The following is an 18,730-nucleotide window of genomic DNA, read 5'->3' as shown; positions in this document are numbered from 1 at the left end:
AAGGATTGACTTGAATCCTTCCTCAGGTGCAACATAGGTAGAGCAAGTGATTCAGGGTTCATTTAATTACAAGTGGCAGAAAAACCAACTTAAAGTGGCTTGACCAGGCAAAAAAATGTATTGGCTCCCATAATTGGAAAGTTCAAGGGTAGAGTTTAGATATGGCTGGATCCTGAGTCTTCAATATTATGATCAAGAATCTGTCTCTCACCATTTTTTGACTCTGCTTTCCTTTGTGTTGGCTTCAGTCAGAGGCAGGCTCATGCCATGTGTTGAAGTCTAGCAGATTCAGGTTTATCCTTCCAAGTTCCAATCCAGAGTAAAGAATGTTCTTCCAGAGAAAAAAGACTGTTTTATTCTCCTCTTTCAATTAGGACACCCCTAATTATTCCAGTCAAAATCCTGGTTGGTTTTGATTGGATCACATGCCCAATCTAGAACAAATCATGGGAGCCAGGTTAAGGGATGACAAGTCAGGACTCAGCCGTAGCATCACCCCTGGAACTCAGAAGGCAGTTAGCTCCAACTGAACCCCATGAAGTAAGAGTGTGGGAGGGGTGGCTCTCCAGAGAAAGCCACAGATAGCGAACGGCCTCTGTGCAAGAATTTCAGGGATTCTACACAGCAGCCTTCTTAAAGCTCATTAAAGAGATCTCCCTGTGGTTTCCAGTACCAAAGCATTTGATATACTATCTAGAATTGAAGAGAGAGGGACAAACCTATTAATGTAGGACTTTAAAAAAAGAAAAATTCACTGTGGCTGAGATAGAGAAGACTTCATGAAGAAGGTGACATTTGACTTGAACCCCCCTAAATAAAAAGATGGTTGAGTTTTAACAGTCGGAAAGGCAGGAAGCACATTTCAGATGTGAGGGATGATTTGAGCAAAGGCAGAAAAGCAGACTATTAAAAGGTTTTGTCAGAAAGTTCTGGAAACAGATGCTGGGAAAGTTTGGATCCTGATGCAGGAGAACTTAAATGAGCAAACTATCTGAAGGTCATGAATGACTGGAGAAAATAAGCTAGCAGACACAGACATGGGATACAGTTTCTATAATGCTGGTAAAGGATACAAGAGTTTCACTGCCAAAACACACTTTCTTGGATGAGGGGACACACTCACACACTCACTCGAAGCAGCACTTGAGGAACATGAGCCTGGATGCAGTGGCTAGGATGGTTTGGAACAAGGAGTGTGTCCAGAGGAGGACAGTGGGGATTGGTCAGGAGGCTACTGCTGTAGCTCAGTTATCCTCTCAGGCCTTGGATTTTCATCATCCCTGGATCATTCATCTTTTTTTAAAAAAATATTTTATTCATTTATTTATTCATGAGAGAGAGAGAGAGAGAGAGAGAGAGAGAGAGAGGCAGAGACATAGGCAGAGGGAGAAACAGGCTCCCTGTGGGGAGCCTGATGTGGGACTCGATCCCAGGACCCTGGTATCACATCCTGAGCCAAAGGCAGATGCTCAACCACTGAGCTACTCAGGTGTCCCTGGGTCATTCATCTTTTATTCTTCCTTATTTTTCTAGGCTAAATCCATTCTCCAAGGGTTCCTGGAGGATTCGGGCTATAGTGTCCAGGATCTGAAGAGCTTCCACTTAGTAGGACTTGGTACAACCCTGTGTGCTATGAACATCACCGAAATCTCACTTATAAAAATCTCAGAATTCAGGTAAGTAAACCAGTAGTGTTCAAAATGACAAATGATTGATTGACCAGCTCATTCATTCTGCAAGATGTTCTGTACTTCCTGATGCTTTGTCACCTTCCGGGGCTAAAATAAGGAGTGGAATCAGCTGGATCCTTTCTGGATGCTGAGCCTACCTACTTTCTGCGCACCCATTGTGTCTGGAGAGTCCCCCAGGCTCACACTGTATCCTTCCCTCTTAACTAGGGTGGTGATGGCCAGAATTGGGACCCTGCTCTGCAGCATCCACATCTTGGCTGAGTTTAAGAGGAAGGCAGAAGCTGTATTTGGGCATCCCACCAAGTGGTCCAGCTCTGTCCTGCAGGAGCTTGGGACTATTGCAGGTAAGAGGCACCTTGAGCATGCCTTCTCTCCCTTTCCAACCTTAAATCTCGGGACAAAAACAAAATAATAATAATAACAACAACAACAAAAGAATCCTTGGCTGTATGTAGTGAACATCTCTAAAGTTACAGTAGATCTTAGCTTCATGACTTGAGGTTGCAGAGGGTAGGGTCTACAAATCTGCTCTTTAAACAGGCTCTTTTGGTGCTTCTTGTGACACTAAAATAGTTTAGGATGTGATTTAATTGGCTTCTAAATAGTTTTATACACAATCTGAATTGCATAAAGTGAAGCTCCTTTTGGGCATACTTTTCGTTGTAGGAGACCAATCAGGGCTAATGTGACCCACTTTCTTTTTTTTAATTGGAGTTGATTAAGGAACTTGATTTTCCAGTGTGATTTTCAGGGCTTTTTGTAAGGAATGACGCTTGCCTAGAACACACAGATCTGTACATTATGCAGCACCATTAATAAAACAAGTAGAGTTCCGATGGCTTGAACTAAACCCTCATGATTCCTTTTTCTCCCCAGCTGGATTAACTAAGGAAGAGCTCCAAATGCTGGACAAGGATCTGATGCCATATTTCCAGCCATCAGCAATCAAATGCCTTCCTGATGAGATATTCAAAGTAGGTACTCAGTTCCTCAAGGAAAATAGGAGCTTGACCCCATTTCAAATCACATAAGGGAACAGATGGCAGGCCTTGGATTCTGGGGGCTTGCAACCAGATTTCTGCTGATAGGGCCAGAGGAGAACTGTATGCCAACAATGAATGGGTCACGAGATAATTTTAGGTTTAAACACATTTTTTCCTTAAAATTTTATGCTTTAATTGTATTTCCTCTCTTCATAGCAAGCTGTATTGATTTTCTATTTATGGTGGTATGAGAGGTTCATATTTCTTTATCCAAAACCCTTGGGGACAGATAGATACATTTCCAAATTCAGTATTTTTCAGATTTTAGAAAGATCACTCTGAATCTGCAGTATGTAACTTAACACTCCCAGCAGTGTCTGGGAAAGCACCTTATACATTAATATTTCTGTGAAGAAGTCAGTGATGCCAAACTAATTGGAATAAATAGAGACTATTAAAGGGCCTTACATCAGTTCAGGTTTTGCAGGCAAATAAGTGTGTCTTAAACTTTGGAAAAAACCTTCAGTTTTGAGATTTTTTTTTGGACTTCAGAATTGCTGATGAGGGATTATGGACCTGTATAACATTTCCTTTTTAAATAAATCAAAGTAAAAATATTTTTGTTGATTTAAAGAGAAGTATTGAGAAAACCTCGACAGGACAGGTGATAAACTGCTATAGAAAAAAATTGAGGAGGTAGCATTGGATCAACTAAGATAGGGAAGCAGGGTAGTCGGTAAGGGGTCCTTGCTCTGTGTCCCCATACAAGCTTAGGGGAGTGTTTGGTGGGGACAGTCTGCTCCGATGAGTAGTGGCCCTGGTGTTCTCGCTTGCTGAGTAACTTGGAAATAAGTTCCATCCACCACAACTGTGCAAGACGCACAAATGAGGTCAAACTCCCATGATGTCTCATCACCAGTTCGTTTCATGATGGTTAGCCGACCTGGAGTGGCTTTAGAACACAGGACAGTTTCTAGCACAAAGTAGGTGAAATAGATGTTTGAGGGGCTCTACATGGCATAGGTGGCTTGGTTCTGGATGCTGGCATGTTGCTGAGCACTTTCCACTGGTCTTGTTCAGAGTGCTCTTTGTGGTTCTTTCCTTGTTCAGCTATTTGTCTTTTTTAGAAATTTCGAGGTACACCAGTGATGGCCTGGTGAAGGGATATAACCCAGTGCCTTCGGGGCTTTAGGAGTAACATGACGGTGCAGTGGCCTGGGTAGAGTCTGAGCTGAACTGTGTAAACTTAGCTCTATCCAAGGGGAAGCTGCTTCTCATCTTTGGCACATCACATCAGTGCAGTATGACAATATGGGCCCAGTATTACCGGATCTTCCTTTTCTTTTTTAAGATTTCAGAGGTCTCCATTTTTGTGTGAAACCTGCTAATAATTAAATGTTGGCAACCACTTTGAATTTATTTTTTTAAAACACAATCCAGTAGGCCTAGAGATTCACTCTGGCCTCTGGCTTGCCAGTCAGCCATACTGGAAAAATAGGCAATTTTTATAATGCAGACTCTGTGTTAATAGTAGATGTAAGGTGTAAGCCAGAGGAGTACCTGTATTGTGTGTGTGTGTGTATGTGTGAGGAGGTGGGGGTAGGGGAAGGAGGTGATGCTGGCCTTGCATGACAGGTTAACTAGGTCGAGGGAGGAATATTGTTCTAGGCAGAAGGAAGCACACACAGAGGTACTTCCTCCTGAGGGCTACAAATATGGGTGTTCATTCTCCTGCAAGTGAAGAGTGCTGGTGGGAAGGCAGCTGGACAGGTGGGCTTGGCCCAAAGCATGGAGGCCCCATTGCCACATTCAGGAGCTGGAATTGTGTCCTGGAAGGGGAAGAACAGGGAAAGGTTCTAAGGGGGATGACACAATTTGAGGGAAACATCTCCCTAGACAGGGAATAAGAAGAAGGTGAAGGAAGAAAGAGAGGAGTGGATGAGGCATAACCCCTTTCCCAGAATCTTTGGGACCCTTAGAAAATAAGCAGCATGACTTTAGAAGCCTCTCTACAAATTCAGAATCCTGCCATCCCATCTTATTCCACACCCACTGAAACTAGCCACCAAGTCCTCTGAGCTAGAAGCACCTTGAGTAACCACCAAGTCCTCTGAGCTAGAAGCACCTTGAGTTCAGTGTCCTCAAAGGCAATGTGCTTGGCAGGAGTTCCCACTTCCGGTGTCCATGGCGGCCGTCACTAATAGATTACCAGGCCTTTCCTCCACTGAGACCCTCACAGGATTCAACCCTGTGGAGTGCAGGCAGGCATGCCAGAGGGTCAGGATACACATGGGCGATGAGTTTTCGTGCCATCCCACATCTAGTCCAAAGGCCCAGAGAGGCTGTGAAATTTGCTCAAGATCACATAGCCAGCCTATGGCAGAGCTGGGACACATCAGATCTTTGGCTGGTAGGCCTGTGTTTTCTCCTCCATCAGTGTTTCTCTGGTCCTGGACGTGAAGCCTGAGGTGAGGGGGAGGTACCACACCCCACTTCATGTTAATTCGGTCTTGCCCCGAATTAACACTAAGTCACACAGTGAGAAAATCATGACTTTCTTTTCAACTCTCCTTTAATGCTGATTACTTCAAGGAGGGAGCCTCAGTTTGGAGCTAAAACGTCTTAAACACCTCCATAACATTTCAAGGCTCCTTCTCTTTATCATTTTTTAAGAGGCCTCGGGTTCAGACATTGCTGGCCAGCAAAGCCAGCTAGAATTCAGTAACGTTCATGCCTTTTGGCTTATTGTTAATGATTGCTGATGGCAAAGTCACTCTGGTCTTCCATTTTTGGGGAGATTTCCACCTAACGTTTTACATCTACAATTTTTTTTTTTAAAGTACATTTATTCTAGTAGCGAAAAGAGCTAAGTGATTTTTAAGGAAAATTCCCAAGAGGAGCACAAATGGTACACGGGTGTGGCAAAATTGTGCGGGCCCTCGGCGGTGACTGCGGTTTGGGAAGGCCGAGGAGGGCCCCCCGCCACCCACCCCCTGAGGGTGCTGGCCCCTTTCTCCGCTGCAGGAGCTGTCCGCGGAGCAGATCGCGTGGCTGGGCCCCGAGAACGCGGCGGCGGTGACCCCGGGTCAGCGGCGGCAGCTCAGCCTGGTGCAGCTGCAGAGCCTCCGGCGGGCGCTAGATGGCGCCAACACTCGCTCCTGGCCGGACACGCCCGCGAGCGCCCGGCCCACCTGGGCCCCTTCCTCGGGTTCTCCTCCTGGTGAGCGCGACCCTCTGCCCCGGCCCCCACCCCTAGCCCCCTTCTCCCTGCCCCTCAGTACCCCCTCTGCCCGGCCTGGGGCGGGGAGGTTCCTAAGATTCAGAGTGGGGCCTCTCACTGTCTTTGGAGACTCTGCCTTCGGAGGGAAATCCGAAGTCCCTACCAAGCTCTGTACATGACCCCCCTCCGGCTGCGCAGTCAGGTCACCTGGGGGAACTTCTAAAACAGCCGGGTTCACGGTCCCCACCCAGAGCTCATGGAATCAGACTCTCTCGGGACTCAATGCATTTCAGCGGTTCCTTTGCATCCTACCTCCTTCTCACTGACCAGTTTTTTTTTTTTTTAATTTTTATTATTTACTTATTAAGGAGAGAAAGAGAGCCCGAGAGCACAAGCAGGGAGGGGGAGGGGCAGATGGAGAGGGAGAAGCAGGCTACCCGCTTTGCAGGGAGCCCGATGCAGGACTCAACCCTAAGACCCTAAGATCATGACCTGAGTTAAAGCCAGATGCTCAACCGAAGGAGCCACCCAGGCCCCCCCACCCCCCGCCCTGACCAGAATTAATTAATACATCCAACCAGCATATATTGGGCACCTACTAGGTGTCAGGCCTGCAGCAGGGGCTGGGAATACAGATGTGAGCAAGACAGGTAAGGCTGTCTTGTGAATGAACAAGATGATTTCACACCTGAGAAGACCAGGAAGGAAGGAGGCAGAGGGAGGTGGTGGTGGCTAGGGCTGAGCTAGGATATGGGGGTCGGGAGCGTGTGGCTTTCCTTGCCTTTCTTATTCCTCTCTTCCCTCCTCCTGTGTCACTTCTCTGTGACCCCTTCTATCTTTAGTGAGCACCATCTTTGGACTAAGTGTGATGTTGGGCTCCGGGGAGATAGCAGTGACCAAACTAGATGTGCCCTCACTGAGCTCTCAGGAGAGCATGGGGGCGAGGGAAGACATACGAAGCCAGGCGACCATGAAGCAGTATGACAGAGAACACAGGCACTAAGGGAACACGGGGGCGAGGCGCTGAGCGAGGCTTGGGGGATCAGGGAATGGCCCCATAATTCCCCAAAGACAGTAATAGCTAAATTGCAGCCCAAGCTGGGGAGAATATGGACTCTGCCCCATAGGGCCAGTGTCCCAGGTAGAGAGAGCAGCAGGAGCGAATACCCAGCGAGCATCCAGAACTTGATGCTCAAAACCTCCACTCTACCTTTTCCTGACCTGAATATCTCCCTCCATCTGCCCCCAGCCTTTCCCTGGGTTTGAAGAACTGGGAGATTCCCAATTTCTACAGCTACAAGTGGCCAGAGGTGGCACTTACAAACTGGAGCCATGACCTTTGATTTGCTATTATTATTATTATTTTAAAGATTTATTTATTTATTTGGGGTGGGGGGGCGGAGAGAGGCAGAGGGAGAGGGAGAGAATCCCAACCAGACTCTCTACTGAGCATGGAGCCCAACTCGGGGCTCTATCCCACAACCCTGAGATCACAACCTGAGCTGAAATCAAGAGTTTGATGCTTAACCAACTGAGCCACCCAGGTGCCCCTGATTTAATATTATTATTTTAAAAACTTTTCACTGAAGTATAATATGCATTTATTTATTTATATTAGAGAGATTGAGAGAGAGAGAGAGAGAAAGGGGTGGGAGTGGGGCAAGGGGCTGAACGAGAGACTTAAGCAGGCTCCATGCCCAGTGCAGAGCCTGATGTGGGGCTTGATCTCATGACCCTGAGATCATGACCTGAGCTGAAATTGAGTTGGACACCTAACAACTGAGCCACCCAGGAGCCCCTAAAAATTATTTTTAAATATGTTTTGTGTGTAATACGTAACACACATGAGGTAATGCACAGGATTCAAAAGTGTAAGGTCAGAAAGAGAAAGTCTCTCTGTCCCCTCGTCACCTAGTTCCTTCTCCAAAGGCCAATAATGTTACCAGCTTCTTGTGTATTTGTCCAGAGATAGTCTAGACTTATCCATAGATTATCTCTGCATTTTCTTTTCTTTTTTGTTATCTCTGCATTTTCATAAAAGGTTGTTATACCCTTTGTTCTGTACCTTGCATAGCTCACCTAACAGTTTATCTTGGAGACAGTTCTGTATTTGTTCCTAGGAGCCATGCAATTGTTGGTTTTCTGGCTACACCATAATTGTATTTAACCAGATGTGTACAGATGGATATTTCCATTTTTTTCTATTTTTTTTAAAACTATTACAAACAAAGCTTCAGGGAATAGCCTTTTATCATTTGCATCTGTTTGAGTAGATCTGTGGGATAAAATCTTCAAAGTGAGATTGCTGGGTCAGAGGGTGTATGCATTTTTTATTTTGATGGATATTGCCACATCCCCTGTAGAGAGACAGGATCAGTTTTTCCTTGAACCAGCAGTGTCAGAGAGTAGTGTCCCCACTGGACCCTGGATACCTTCCCTTCACCCCACAGGCCCTTCCTGTGGTCGAGGCATTTCTTAATCTCTTGTATCCTAAACTTGCTGCATTATCAGGATCACTTGGGAGAAATCCTTAACATACAGATTCCAGGGCCTCATCCCAGGCTTGCTCAATCACAATCTCCAGGGGATGATTCTGGAATTTGCATTTTTTCTCTAAGATTTTGTATTTATCTGAGAGAGAGTGTGTGAGCAAGCATGTGCATGAGCAGAAGGGGGAGGGGCAGAGAGCAAGGTTGCTGAGCAGGGAGCCCAACATGGGCTTGATCCCAGGACCCTGAGATCATGACCTGAGCCATCCAGGTGCCCCCTGAAATTGGTATTTTTAACAGTCTCCTCAGGTGACTCGACTAAGGCAGCTCAGCTACAAGCTTATTCACACAATATCATTTAATTTTTACTCCCTTGCCACTCTCTTCGCCCCCAACCCCCGGACCCCCTGCTTTGGGGCCACTATTCCTTTTTCAGAGAAGAGCAAATAGCATTCCAGGAGATGAAATGAGTGGTCCAGAGGGAGACCCAGGGAGCTGCCCTGCCCTGCTGTGTCTGCCCTTCGTTGCCAGCTGTTGAGACCTCCTGTGCTCTCCTGTTTCCTTCTAGGAGCCCCTGGCACCTGGGGTCTTTGGCTTGGCTCTCCTCTGCTGGTTATCGTGCCTGAGACCATGTGGTGAGTGCATGTGCACACCGCCCTTTGGTGCCCAAGCAGCTGGCCCCACTGTGTGGAAACAGAGCACTTCAGACTGTGAGACCCCTACCCCACCCCACAGCCTCCATTGGGGGCAGGGAGACCCCAGGGCCTTGAAATTTAAAAGGCACCAAAAGGAAGAATAATTATTAAAAATGATTTTTAAAAGGTCTCAAGCTGGCTTGTGTCCTCAGCAGGGAGCCATTCTCTGCCCCATTTCAGCCTCTCTTGCTTTCTGGCTCAGAGACAGAGAGAAACTGTGGGGGTGGGGAGGGGAAGGGTGTTTTCTCTCAACAGCATGAGGACTTTTTTTTTTTTTTTAAAGATTTTATTTATTTATTCATGAGAGACCCAGAGAGAGAGGCAGAGACACAAGGCAGAGGGAGAAGCAGGCTCCATTCAGGGAGCCCGACGTGGGACTCGATCCCGGGTCTCCAGGACCACTCCCTGGGCTGAAGCCAGGGCTAAACCGCTGAGCCACCCGGGCTGCCCCAGCATGAGGACTTTATGTAGAATTTCCTGCCCTCCTTCCAGAGAGAGAGATACTGGGGAGTGGCAGGTGCTGGCAAAGGCACCATTTTAGCCAGGGCCTGATCTGGCTTCTAATCTGGCTTAATGTCCCTTCCTCAGAGCTACAGGCAGTATTGGATTTCTCCTTAGATATTTAGCAGAGCTGAAATAAATGAATCCCTCCACAGAAGCCAATATTCCTGCCCGATTGCTGGGACTAATTGATGTTTGGTGGGCATGGCATTGCTTGGAAATTAAAACATTTAACATGGCTCAACATTAAATCAATTTTTAAATACATTTTCCAGATGCCTCCCATTTCCTTGGGAGTCAGCTGAATGAATGACTGTGGAGTTATCAGTTAAGCTTTCAAAAAATTCTTTTTTTGATGAAGGTGGTGGCTCTTCAGGTTTTAAGTTGCTCTGGGCTTTGGGGATGGGTTGAAATAAAAGAAAATAGTGTAAGTCAGTCACCCATGTGATTATAGCCCAGCAAAGCAAGCCCACCGGCCCAATCCTTTGGAGGCTGAGAGGGATGGAGTTACTTCTGGAAATTTGCAAGATGCTCTCGGCCTCCGGCTCAGGAGAGGGGGACGGCAGTGTGCTTTGCCACCTCCCAGGCGTTACACCGTCTCAAAAATAGCAATCAGAGTTGTTTCTCATGACTTCCCTCAGGTAGCAAGTTAGGCATCTAGAGCACTTGTGTTCTGCTATCAGCACGCCCTGGATCCTTTTCCTGGTCACGCATCCGCAATAGATGTCTCATCTAGATAAGAAGAAAAGCTTGCCTGAGTTCCCCCAAATCTCTGGTGTTCATAAGAGGTGGGTGGATTTTAAAAAGCAGCACGGGTAGGTGTTGTAGAGACTGGTGTATTTTCAGATGTCACATGAAGTTATTATAGAACATTAAAAGACTGGCATATGGAAGGTGTGGCCCTGCAGGTGTTATGTAGGGTCTGATTTGGTTTTCCTTTCATCCTGGCGGGGAAATGGCAGCTCATGTTGCTTCCCAATCACAGATCTTGATCTTGTTACCACCACACCAGTCCCCCCCAGCTTAGCTGGGCCAGACTGGCTGATCAGAGACGGGTATTGCCTGAGAATGAGTCTGTACAGGTTCCGATCGGGTCCAGGCAGCCTTGGATCCAGCTCAATATATCTGCTTTCCTTTGGCCTTGGATTTTCCTGGGGAACATTAATAAAAACAACTTTCCTTTGAGTCAGACTTCATGCTGCCAATGTCATGGAGCTTTGGTGCTTCACCTTTCCTTCTTTCATTTTTTAAAAGATGTATTTATTTATTTGAGAGAGCGCATGTGGGAGGAGAAGCAGAGGGAGAGAGACTCCAGGCAGACTCCAGGTTGCGTGCAGAGCCTGACATGGAGCTTGATCCCAGGACCCTGAGATCATGACCTGAGCTGAAATCAAGAGTCAGCTGCTGTATCAACTGAGCCGCTCAGGCGCCCCACCTCACCTTCTCTCCTGATCATTTGGTTTTGATTGAATTCCTGGACCGTCCTCCCACCTTGGATGACAACAGTGATTCCTGGAGGGCCAGCTTTGCATCAGGTACTGCTCTAAGGACTTTACCTGTATCATTAGCTTCATCATCATCAAGACTCTGCCAGGTGGATGCAGTTATGATTCCCATGTTCCAGATGAGGGGACTGAGCCCGAGAGGTTAAGGACCTCTGGTCTAAGGCTTCTCGGATAGTAAGGATTTGGATCTTGCCTTTTTACCTCTCGCTCTGCTGCCTCCTGGATGAGTATCTTTTAACTTCTCCAATAAGTTAGATCAGAGAGAGATTCTGTAAATCCCTTCACCTCCTCCTCTGGCGGGAGGCCAGCTTGCCTCACAGCACACATAATTGGTGATTGCCTCAGGCAGGAAGACAAATCCAGCTTATGCCCTGCAGGACCCTTGGGGTCTCAGGTTGAGATGTACAGTCCTTTGCATGCAGGGAAGCAGCAGGTCATGCTGGCAGGTGCTGCTCCCATTCACCTTTCAATGTCAACCCTGCCTTTGGATTCCCAGCCTCCCCCCCACCCCCTGCAGGGATCATGGTCACTTTCACTGGCATGCAGATCACAGTGTGCTGGCCATGGTCCTGATTGGTCAGGACCTGCACCATCCTGGGTATCAAGTATTTGAATATCACCCCAGCTAGGTTCCTATGGTGAAACCCCCACCTTCAGGCCCATTCCAGACGCTGAACCTAGCTTGATGGGGGCTGGGAATGTTCCTGCAGCTTCAGCGTGCCATCCTGTGGGACCTAGAATTACATTATTCTCTCTAGTCCTGGTGTCCAGGGAGTCACCACGGCTGCTGGGGATGGGCTGCCCGGCCAAGGAGAGGTGGCTGTGTCTTGAGGCTGTGTGTGTGTATGTGTGTGTGTATATGCATGTTTACCTGGCTCTATTGAAGAAATGCTGTCGTGATGGAGAGTGACAACACAATAAGGAACTTAATATTAAATATTTGATATTTCTTTATCCTTAAAAGTTTGTTGCCCATTCTTACCTTTAAAAACATCTGTATTACTTTCCTGGAAAACATACATGTATACAATTTTTTTAAGTAAAAAATAAAATTAATAAAAATAAAATAAAATTAGAGCCTGCAGAATTGCCAGGCCACACCATGAATAGGTGGGACATCTCCAAAGTGTGTTTTGGAGTGAGTACCCACTCTATAAATCCATCCCAGGCATCCATTGACATCTGGGATCCTCAGTCATCAGAGGGGATTCATTGATATTTCTTTCCCTTTACTGCCTCAGTTACTGATTGTTTCAGAAAGGGATATGGGGGATCCCTGGGTGGCGCAGCGGTTTGGTGCCTGCCTTTGGCCTGGGGCGTGATCCTGGAGACCCGGGATCGAATCCCACGTCGGGCTCCCGGTGCATGGAGCCTGCTTCTCCCTCTGCCTATGTCTCTGCTTCTCTCTCTCTATCTCTCTCTCTCTCTGTGTGACTATCATAAATAAATAAAAAATATAAAAAAAAAAAGAAAAAAGAAAGGGATATGGGCTTGTCTGACCTTTGGACAGATATCTACACCCTCCTGGCCTTCACCTCCATCCTGGCCTTTGATAATCAGACCAGCCATAGGCTGATGGGATCTGGAGGGAAGAGCTGTCCTTAGATGGGAGAAGACTAGGAATTTCCTTCAGTCTCTGAAACCCTCTCAAACACTCCTGAGTGTGGTGGCCTAAATGACTGTTCCCAATTCCTTTGATTACTCCCTTTATTAGGCTTCTACATTCCATGCCTTTGCCATATTACTTTGTCATGTATCTCAACACTGCTTACTTGGTGCTTTGGTTATTGGAATGTGAGCAGAAGTGATAGATTCCACCAACAGTGGTCTTAAATGGGCTCACATGATTTGGCTTGACAGTTGCTTCTCCATGTGAGGGAACATGTAGATGGAGACACATGAAACAGACATGAACCCAGCCTTGCATGCGGGGAAGCAGTGCTGCTCTGGTTCATCTTTCAATGTCAACTCTGCTGCCAGATTGTGTAACCTAGCCAACCTGAATACTCAGGAGCAAGAAATAATTGTTACAGAAAGCCATTGAGACTTCGGGGTTATTTGTTACTGCAGCCAAAGCTGATTTACACACCATGTCTTCAACATGTCCTCCTCTCACAGTGCTGGTTCCATACTATGGACTGGAAGATGATACACTTTACCCCAAATCACATAGACTGAACAGGAAAGGGCTGATTCCAGAAGAATCAGTAATCAGTTTGGTAACTGAACTGTGTTAGAATTCTAAGATGGCCCCAACCTCCCCTTGCACACCCTGTGTAATCTCCTTCCCTCGAACGCAGGTGGAAACTGGGTGTGATGCAGTGTCACTCCTCTAATTTTTATTAATCTGTTGACTTAATCAAAATGGAGAGCATCTGGGTGGGCTTCACTTAACTAAGTGCACCATTACAAGGAACTAGGCCTTTTCTGAAATCAGAGGGATTCAGTGTAAGAGAACCAATGGAGGGGACCATGTGGCAAGGACCTAGTGTGGGCCTTTGGACCTTAGAGGTCTCTCCCTGGCTGACCTCTATTAAGAGAATGGAGACCTCAGTCATACAACCATAAGGAACTCAAGTCTTGGAAGAGGACCCAAGTCCCAGATGAGACCCTGGCCCCAGCATGCTTTCAGCCCAGTGAGATCCTGAGCAGAGAATCCAACTGAACCATGCTCCGACTTCTAACCTCCTGAGCTCCAGAGTTATGGATACACAGAGTGAGAGAAAATGAGTGCAGGATAGGCAAAGGTGAGCTGAGAAACAGGCAGCCATCTTTGACTGAAATAGTCTGGGTCTGGAATGCAAGCTTAACCTGGCTACCTGTCCATGTGCACAAACCCTGCCTAAGAAGAAGTTTCTCTGGGTGAGCATCCTATTCCTTTTCAGTTTCTCTCTCGGGGATCCTTTTACTTCTTGTGAAGAGGGGGGCCCGGTATGTTCATTCATCTTTAGCACTTGTCGTTTATAGTGACTGGGCATCAATTCTTCCTTACCCACAAGACTGAATTTCCCTCGGGGAAACTTTCCTCTGGGACCATCACTCACATGGATTGGGTCAGATTAGTTCCACCTTCAGCTCTGGGCTAGGCTCTGATTCTCTTAAACTGATGAGCAGGTCCTATTCCTCAGGCCCACAGGCATTGATTCAGGGATGGGCCAGTGAGAGTCAGGCCATGGATTTTTATTCAACTATTAGGAAAGAAAGAGATGGGCACACCAACAGACACAGAGAGAGCAAGGAAGGGAAGGAGAAAGTACAGAGAGAGAAAGACAGACTCTCTTTCCTTCTGGACATGAACTGGCCAATCATCTTAAAATCGTGAGAAGAGAAACCATGAAGGAATGGAGTTAAGAAATGTGTGAGCAGGGTTTCTGGGTGGCTCAGTTGGTTAAGCATCTGCTTTTGGCTCTGATCATGATCCTGGGGTCCTGGGATCGAGCCCTGGGTTGGGCTCTGCTCAGCGGGAAGCCTGCTTCTCCCTCTCTCTCTCTGCTTGTGCTCTCTGGCTCTCTCTCTGTCAAATAAATACATTAAATCTTTTTTTTTTTAAATACATTAAATCTTAAAAAAAAAAAAGTGTGAGCAAACCTGGGTTCTGGTAAAAGCTCTTAGAGCCTGGATCAAACCATACCTGCAGATCTGCCCCATGTCCATTCAGTTACATGAACAAATTTAGGTTGGATTTTCTGGTATGTCCAGCTGGTTAGAAATGGCTTTTTTCACTTTCTTAATTTTTGGATGTCTGAAAATTGTTTTTTATTATTACAACTGATCACAAAGTGCTGTTTTCTCTGTGAACAAGTAGAACATGGACATCCTGGCTTCACAGGGCCCCCAACAGCACTAAGCTTTACCCTGAATTCAGCTGAGGTGCACCTTAGTGTCTGGTGGGTTACAGGGACTCTTGTTTTTGAAAATGTCTTTACACAGATGATAAAATAGCAAAATGGTATTTAAGAATTTTGCCTTGAGCCCTGGACTTGTTTGGAAGACAACTCTTATGGGGGGTGAGAGACTTGCTCTTGGGCACTCCAGTGGCCTTCCTCGTTGGGAATTTGGCCTCGGGGACTGAATCATACCGACTGACTCCAGAGACCCAAGTCTGGATCCAGGGAGATCTGCTTGTCCAACAGAGCCTATGCCTTCTGTTCCCTGAGGGCGGCCAGTGTTGCCTCTTGTTTTTCTTCCTCCTAACTTAGCACTGTGCAGGGCAAGAATTCTGAGGTGCAGTGGAGGGGCCTTTAGCTGTCCTGTATACTCTGGGTTCACTCACACAGCAGCTTGCTCTTTCCAAGTCTCTTTTTCTAAGTGGCATCCCGCAGTGCCTTGTCACATGACTTCTCATGAAGTCCTCTCTGATCTTTGCACAGATGCTGCAGGGGGCTTTTCTCTTTGTTGCTGTACGACCCATGACGGTTCCCATAATCAAACACCCACATTGGTCTTGTCAATTATTTAGCTATAGAAATGAAAGAACAGAAGCTTGGAGATGATGTGAATGATGCAGAACCCCAATACTGACTGATCCCCCATACATGCTTTTAAGGTTCTGGCTCCTCACATTTCCCTGAAACCCGACACTTTTGTGGCATCCTTGGGGTGTGCTCAGAAATCTTCCTTCTAGTGGCTGGGACTGCACTTCCCAGAAGACCTTTGGGCAGTCATGGCTTCTTCCAGTGGCTTCCAGTGTTTTCCTTGCTCCAGGCTCTGGGAAATCCTCTCTGGGTAGTTGCAGTAAGCATACTGCCAGGCATACCTACCTTTTCTCTTCCAGAGAAGACCTGCATTTTAACAGCTGTTTTGATATTCCATGCTGCTTGGAATACCAGCTTCTGAGAGCCTGCCTTGCCTGCTCATTCCCAGGAGAATTTTTACAACTTCTACACTTCTTAAAAGCTCAGATCAAGCTGCCTGGCTTTTTTTGTTTATGTGTTGAATGCTTTCTACTTATACCTCTGGATCCACTCTCCATTCTTCTCAATTCCACCTGCCCCGGGGCCCTGCTTACAGGGCGTTGGAGAGTCCCAGCTCCCTTCCTGCCAGCCTGATGGTTGGCAGTGGCTGTGTTCCAAGTTGGAGACAAGAGCTCTTTCTTATGGCTACTGCCCCCTGGGTTCCAGAAACATCTTTCTCCCCTTTCCTTTTTAGACAGGGGTGATGACAATTCCAAGATACTTCACATCTCTTGTTTTTTCTCTTACCCCAAACCTCACCTCTGTAATAATGTCTTCATTAAACTGTCCTCAATAACCCCAATTGAGTGTGTCCTCCATTTCCTCTAGGAACCCTCTAGGAGGGTTCTCTAGCATCCCTTTGATTTGAGATGGTTGTCTACTTCCAGCATGGCCCAAGTCAGGTCAATTAATGCTGCCCTATTTTATTTAATCAAGTTTGTTGTTCATGTCATAAAGATGGATACTGCTTACTTGGTTGCCACCTTAATTGCAGAGAATTCTAGCTCCTTCGGACTTTTACTCCTAAACTTGTTGACAAATTCCTCCAGGTGCCCAGCAGAATAAAGTCCACTCTTCTGTCAGAGACCAGCTTTCTCAGGGAGCTGTGCTGCTTTTATATATACCAAATACTATTACCTAAGTCTCCCAGCTACTTCTTACAGATGCCACTACTCAACAGCTGAAAGCTATTGAAAAATGCATGCAAACAAAATTTTAATCTAACCAAGAAAATGCCCTTTTGACATTGTTCAAATCAAGTTACCATGTATGTCTGAAGGAGTATATTCCATCAGAGAAAAGCTTTTTAAACCCTATACTTTTTGACATTTCAACTGGTATGTTAGACAAGAAGTCTGCTACAGAAATATCATTAGCAATGTTGTTGGAAAAAAAATGGGCTAGCAACAAATTAAAGAACACATATCCATTGAACTTGATGAAATAATTTTAGAGGATGAGGCCGTGAAATCTTTACAGCGAAACTGTAGAGACACTAGAGAATTCTCCTTTTGCAGATTTTGATTTGGTTGGTTCATGCAGGCAAACCCTGGGGGAGCTGAGACTTTGTTAAATGCCTAACACATACTCAGCAAGAAAGATAAACGTAGGTGTTTACATCAAGGTGTTATACATGTGATCCAAGAAGTTGGCAAAAATACACCAAAGTACTGGTAGTGATGGCTTAGAAAAGAAAAAATATGCACGGAAAGCTTCAGAAGCAGGTTCTATGCAAATACATCAGAATGTGGCCATTTGTGACTTGTCTACCCCAGCGTTAGCCACCCAACCTCTCAGTGGGATCCCTGGAAGAATGTCCTCGCTGTTCTCCCTGTCTCAGATGTGCCATTCTATCCTATTTTCAACACAACCACCAGAATGAGACTTTCAAAAGGTAAGTCAGAGCGTTATTTATGATAGTCAACAGGTGGAAACAACCCAAATGCCCATCAACTGAAGAATGGACATACAAAATAGGGTCTATTCATATGATGGAATGAAGGATGGACACCCGCTATGAGATGGATGAACCTTGAAAACATGATGGTCAGTGAAAGAAGCCTGTCATAAAAAAACACCTATTGTATAAATCCATTTATAGGAAATGTCTAGAATCTACAGAGACAGAAAATAAAGTAGTGATTGCCAGTATTTGGGGGGAAGGCGGAACAGAGAGTGAATACTAATGGGTACAAAGTTTCTTTTCATGGTGATGGGAATGTGCTAAATTTGATTGTGGTGAAGGTTGTACAACTCTGTGAATATTCTAGAAACATTGATTTGTATACTTTAAGTGGGTAAATTCTGTGGTGTGCAAATTATATCTCAATGACAGATATTAAAAAAGAAGGCATGTATGAAAACCGTAAATTTTGTAGAGTTGCCGGATTAGCCATGCCCTATCAGGTTTGAGTAAGAATATATTCAGTTTACTGATACTGGGTTCTTTGGTATTCGTTTGGGCACCAGACTGTTTTGTGTGTTCAATCTGTAATGCAACATTTTCTTCATCTCTGAAATTGTATTATGTACTTTACAAAACAATCTATACATCTCGAGGGTTGAGTATTCCAGGAAACATCTGTACTTGAATTTCTAGGTAAAATAAGAATCAGAAAGAATGGGTCTTGTACTTGCAGTGTATACAACTGGAAGTCCAAAGTTTAAAATAAGGGTGAAGCCTGAGAAGAGTAGGGAATGGCTGGAGCTGAGGAAGTCTGTGGACAAAGCACAGTTCTACATACAAGTAGTGTAGATCATTTTAAGGGGGCAGGCTGCAGGTGGTTGATGTCTGGGGCCTCAGCTGGCACCTGTAATTCTTTTAGGTAGATTACAAAGAAGTGCCACTTATTTACAGGTGAATTTTATTTTATTATTTTTATTTATTTATTTATTTATTTATTTATTTATTTATTTATTTATTTTATTATTTTTAAAAGATTTTATCCATTTTATTCGAGACAAAACAAGCACGGGAGTGGGGGAGGGGAGAGAAAAAGGGGGAGGGCAGAGGGAGACTCCCTGCTAAACAGGGAGCCCGGAATGGGGCTCTATCCCAGGACCCTGAGATCATGAGCTGAAGGCAGACCCTTAACTGACTGAGCTACCCAGGCACCTCTACAGGTGAATTTTAAACAGTGCTTTCTCTGGGTAATGGGACTAATTACTAAAAGGCAGCCCCTCCTTTGCCTG

At 45.8% G+C, this 18,730-nt stretch overlaps 1 protein-coding gene across 3 annotated transcripts in view; it reads left to right on the top strand.

The window, feature by feature from the left end:
- Positions 1-9,207, top strand: part of OTOA (otoancorin) — a 68,439-nt gene extending 59,232 nt beyond the window's left edge. For all 3 annotated transcript variants that reach the window (XM_025416193.3, XM_035717518.2, XM_035717519.2), the window contains 5 exons: positions 1,534-1,676; positions 1,899-2,035; positions 2,568-2,665; positions 5,699-5,894; positions 8,952-9,207. In XM_025416193.3, the coding sequence (XP_025271978.3) occupies positions 1,534-1,676; positions 1,899-2,035; positions 2,568-2,665; positions 5,699-5,894; positions 8,952-9,022 (645 nt within the window). In that variant the 3' untranslated portion in view covers positions 9,023-9,207. The remainder of the gene's footprint in view (positions 1-1,533; positions 1,677-1,898; positions 2,036-2,567; positions 2,666-5,698; positions 5,895-8,951) is intronic.
- The last annotated feature ends 9,523 nt before the right edge of the window (positions 9,208-18,730 follow it).

The sequence above is a fragment of the Canis lupus genome, chromosome 6 (genome assembly GCF_003254725.2).
Source record: "Canis lupus dingo isolate Sandy chromosome 6, ASM325472v2, whole genome shotgun sequence".
NCBI classification, from domain to species: Eukaryota; Metazoa; Chordata; class Mammalia; order Carnivora; family Canidae; genus Canis; species Canis lupus.
The sequence above is the reverse complement of the archived record's forward strand: the minus strand, read 5'-3'. Positions and strand labels throughout refer to the sequence as shown.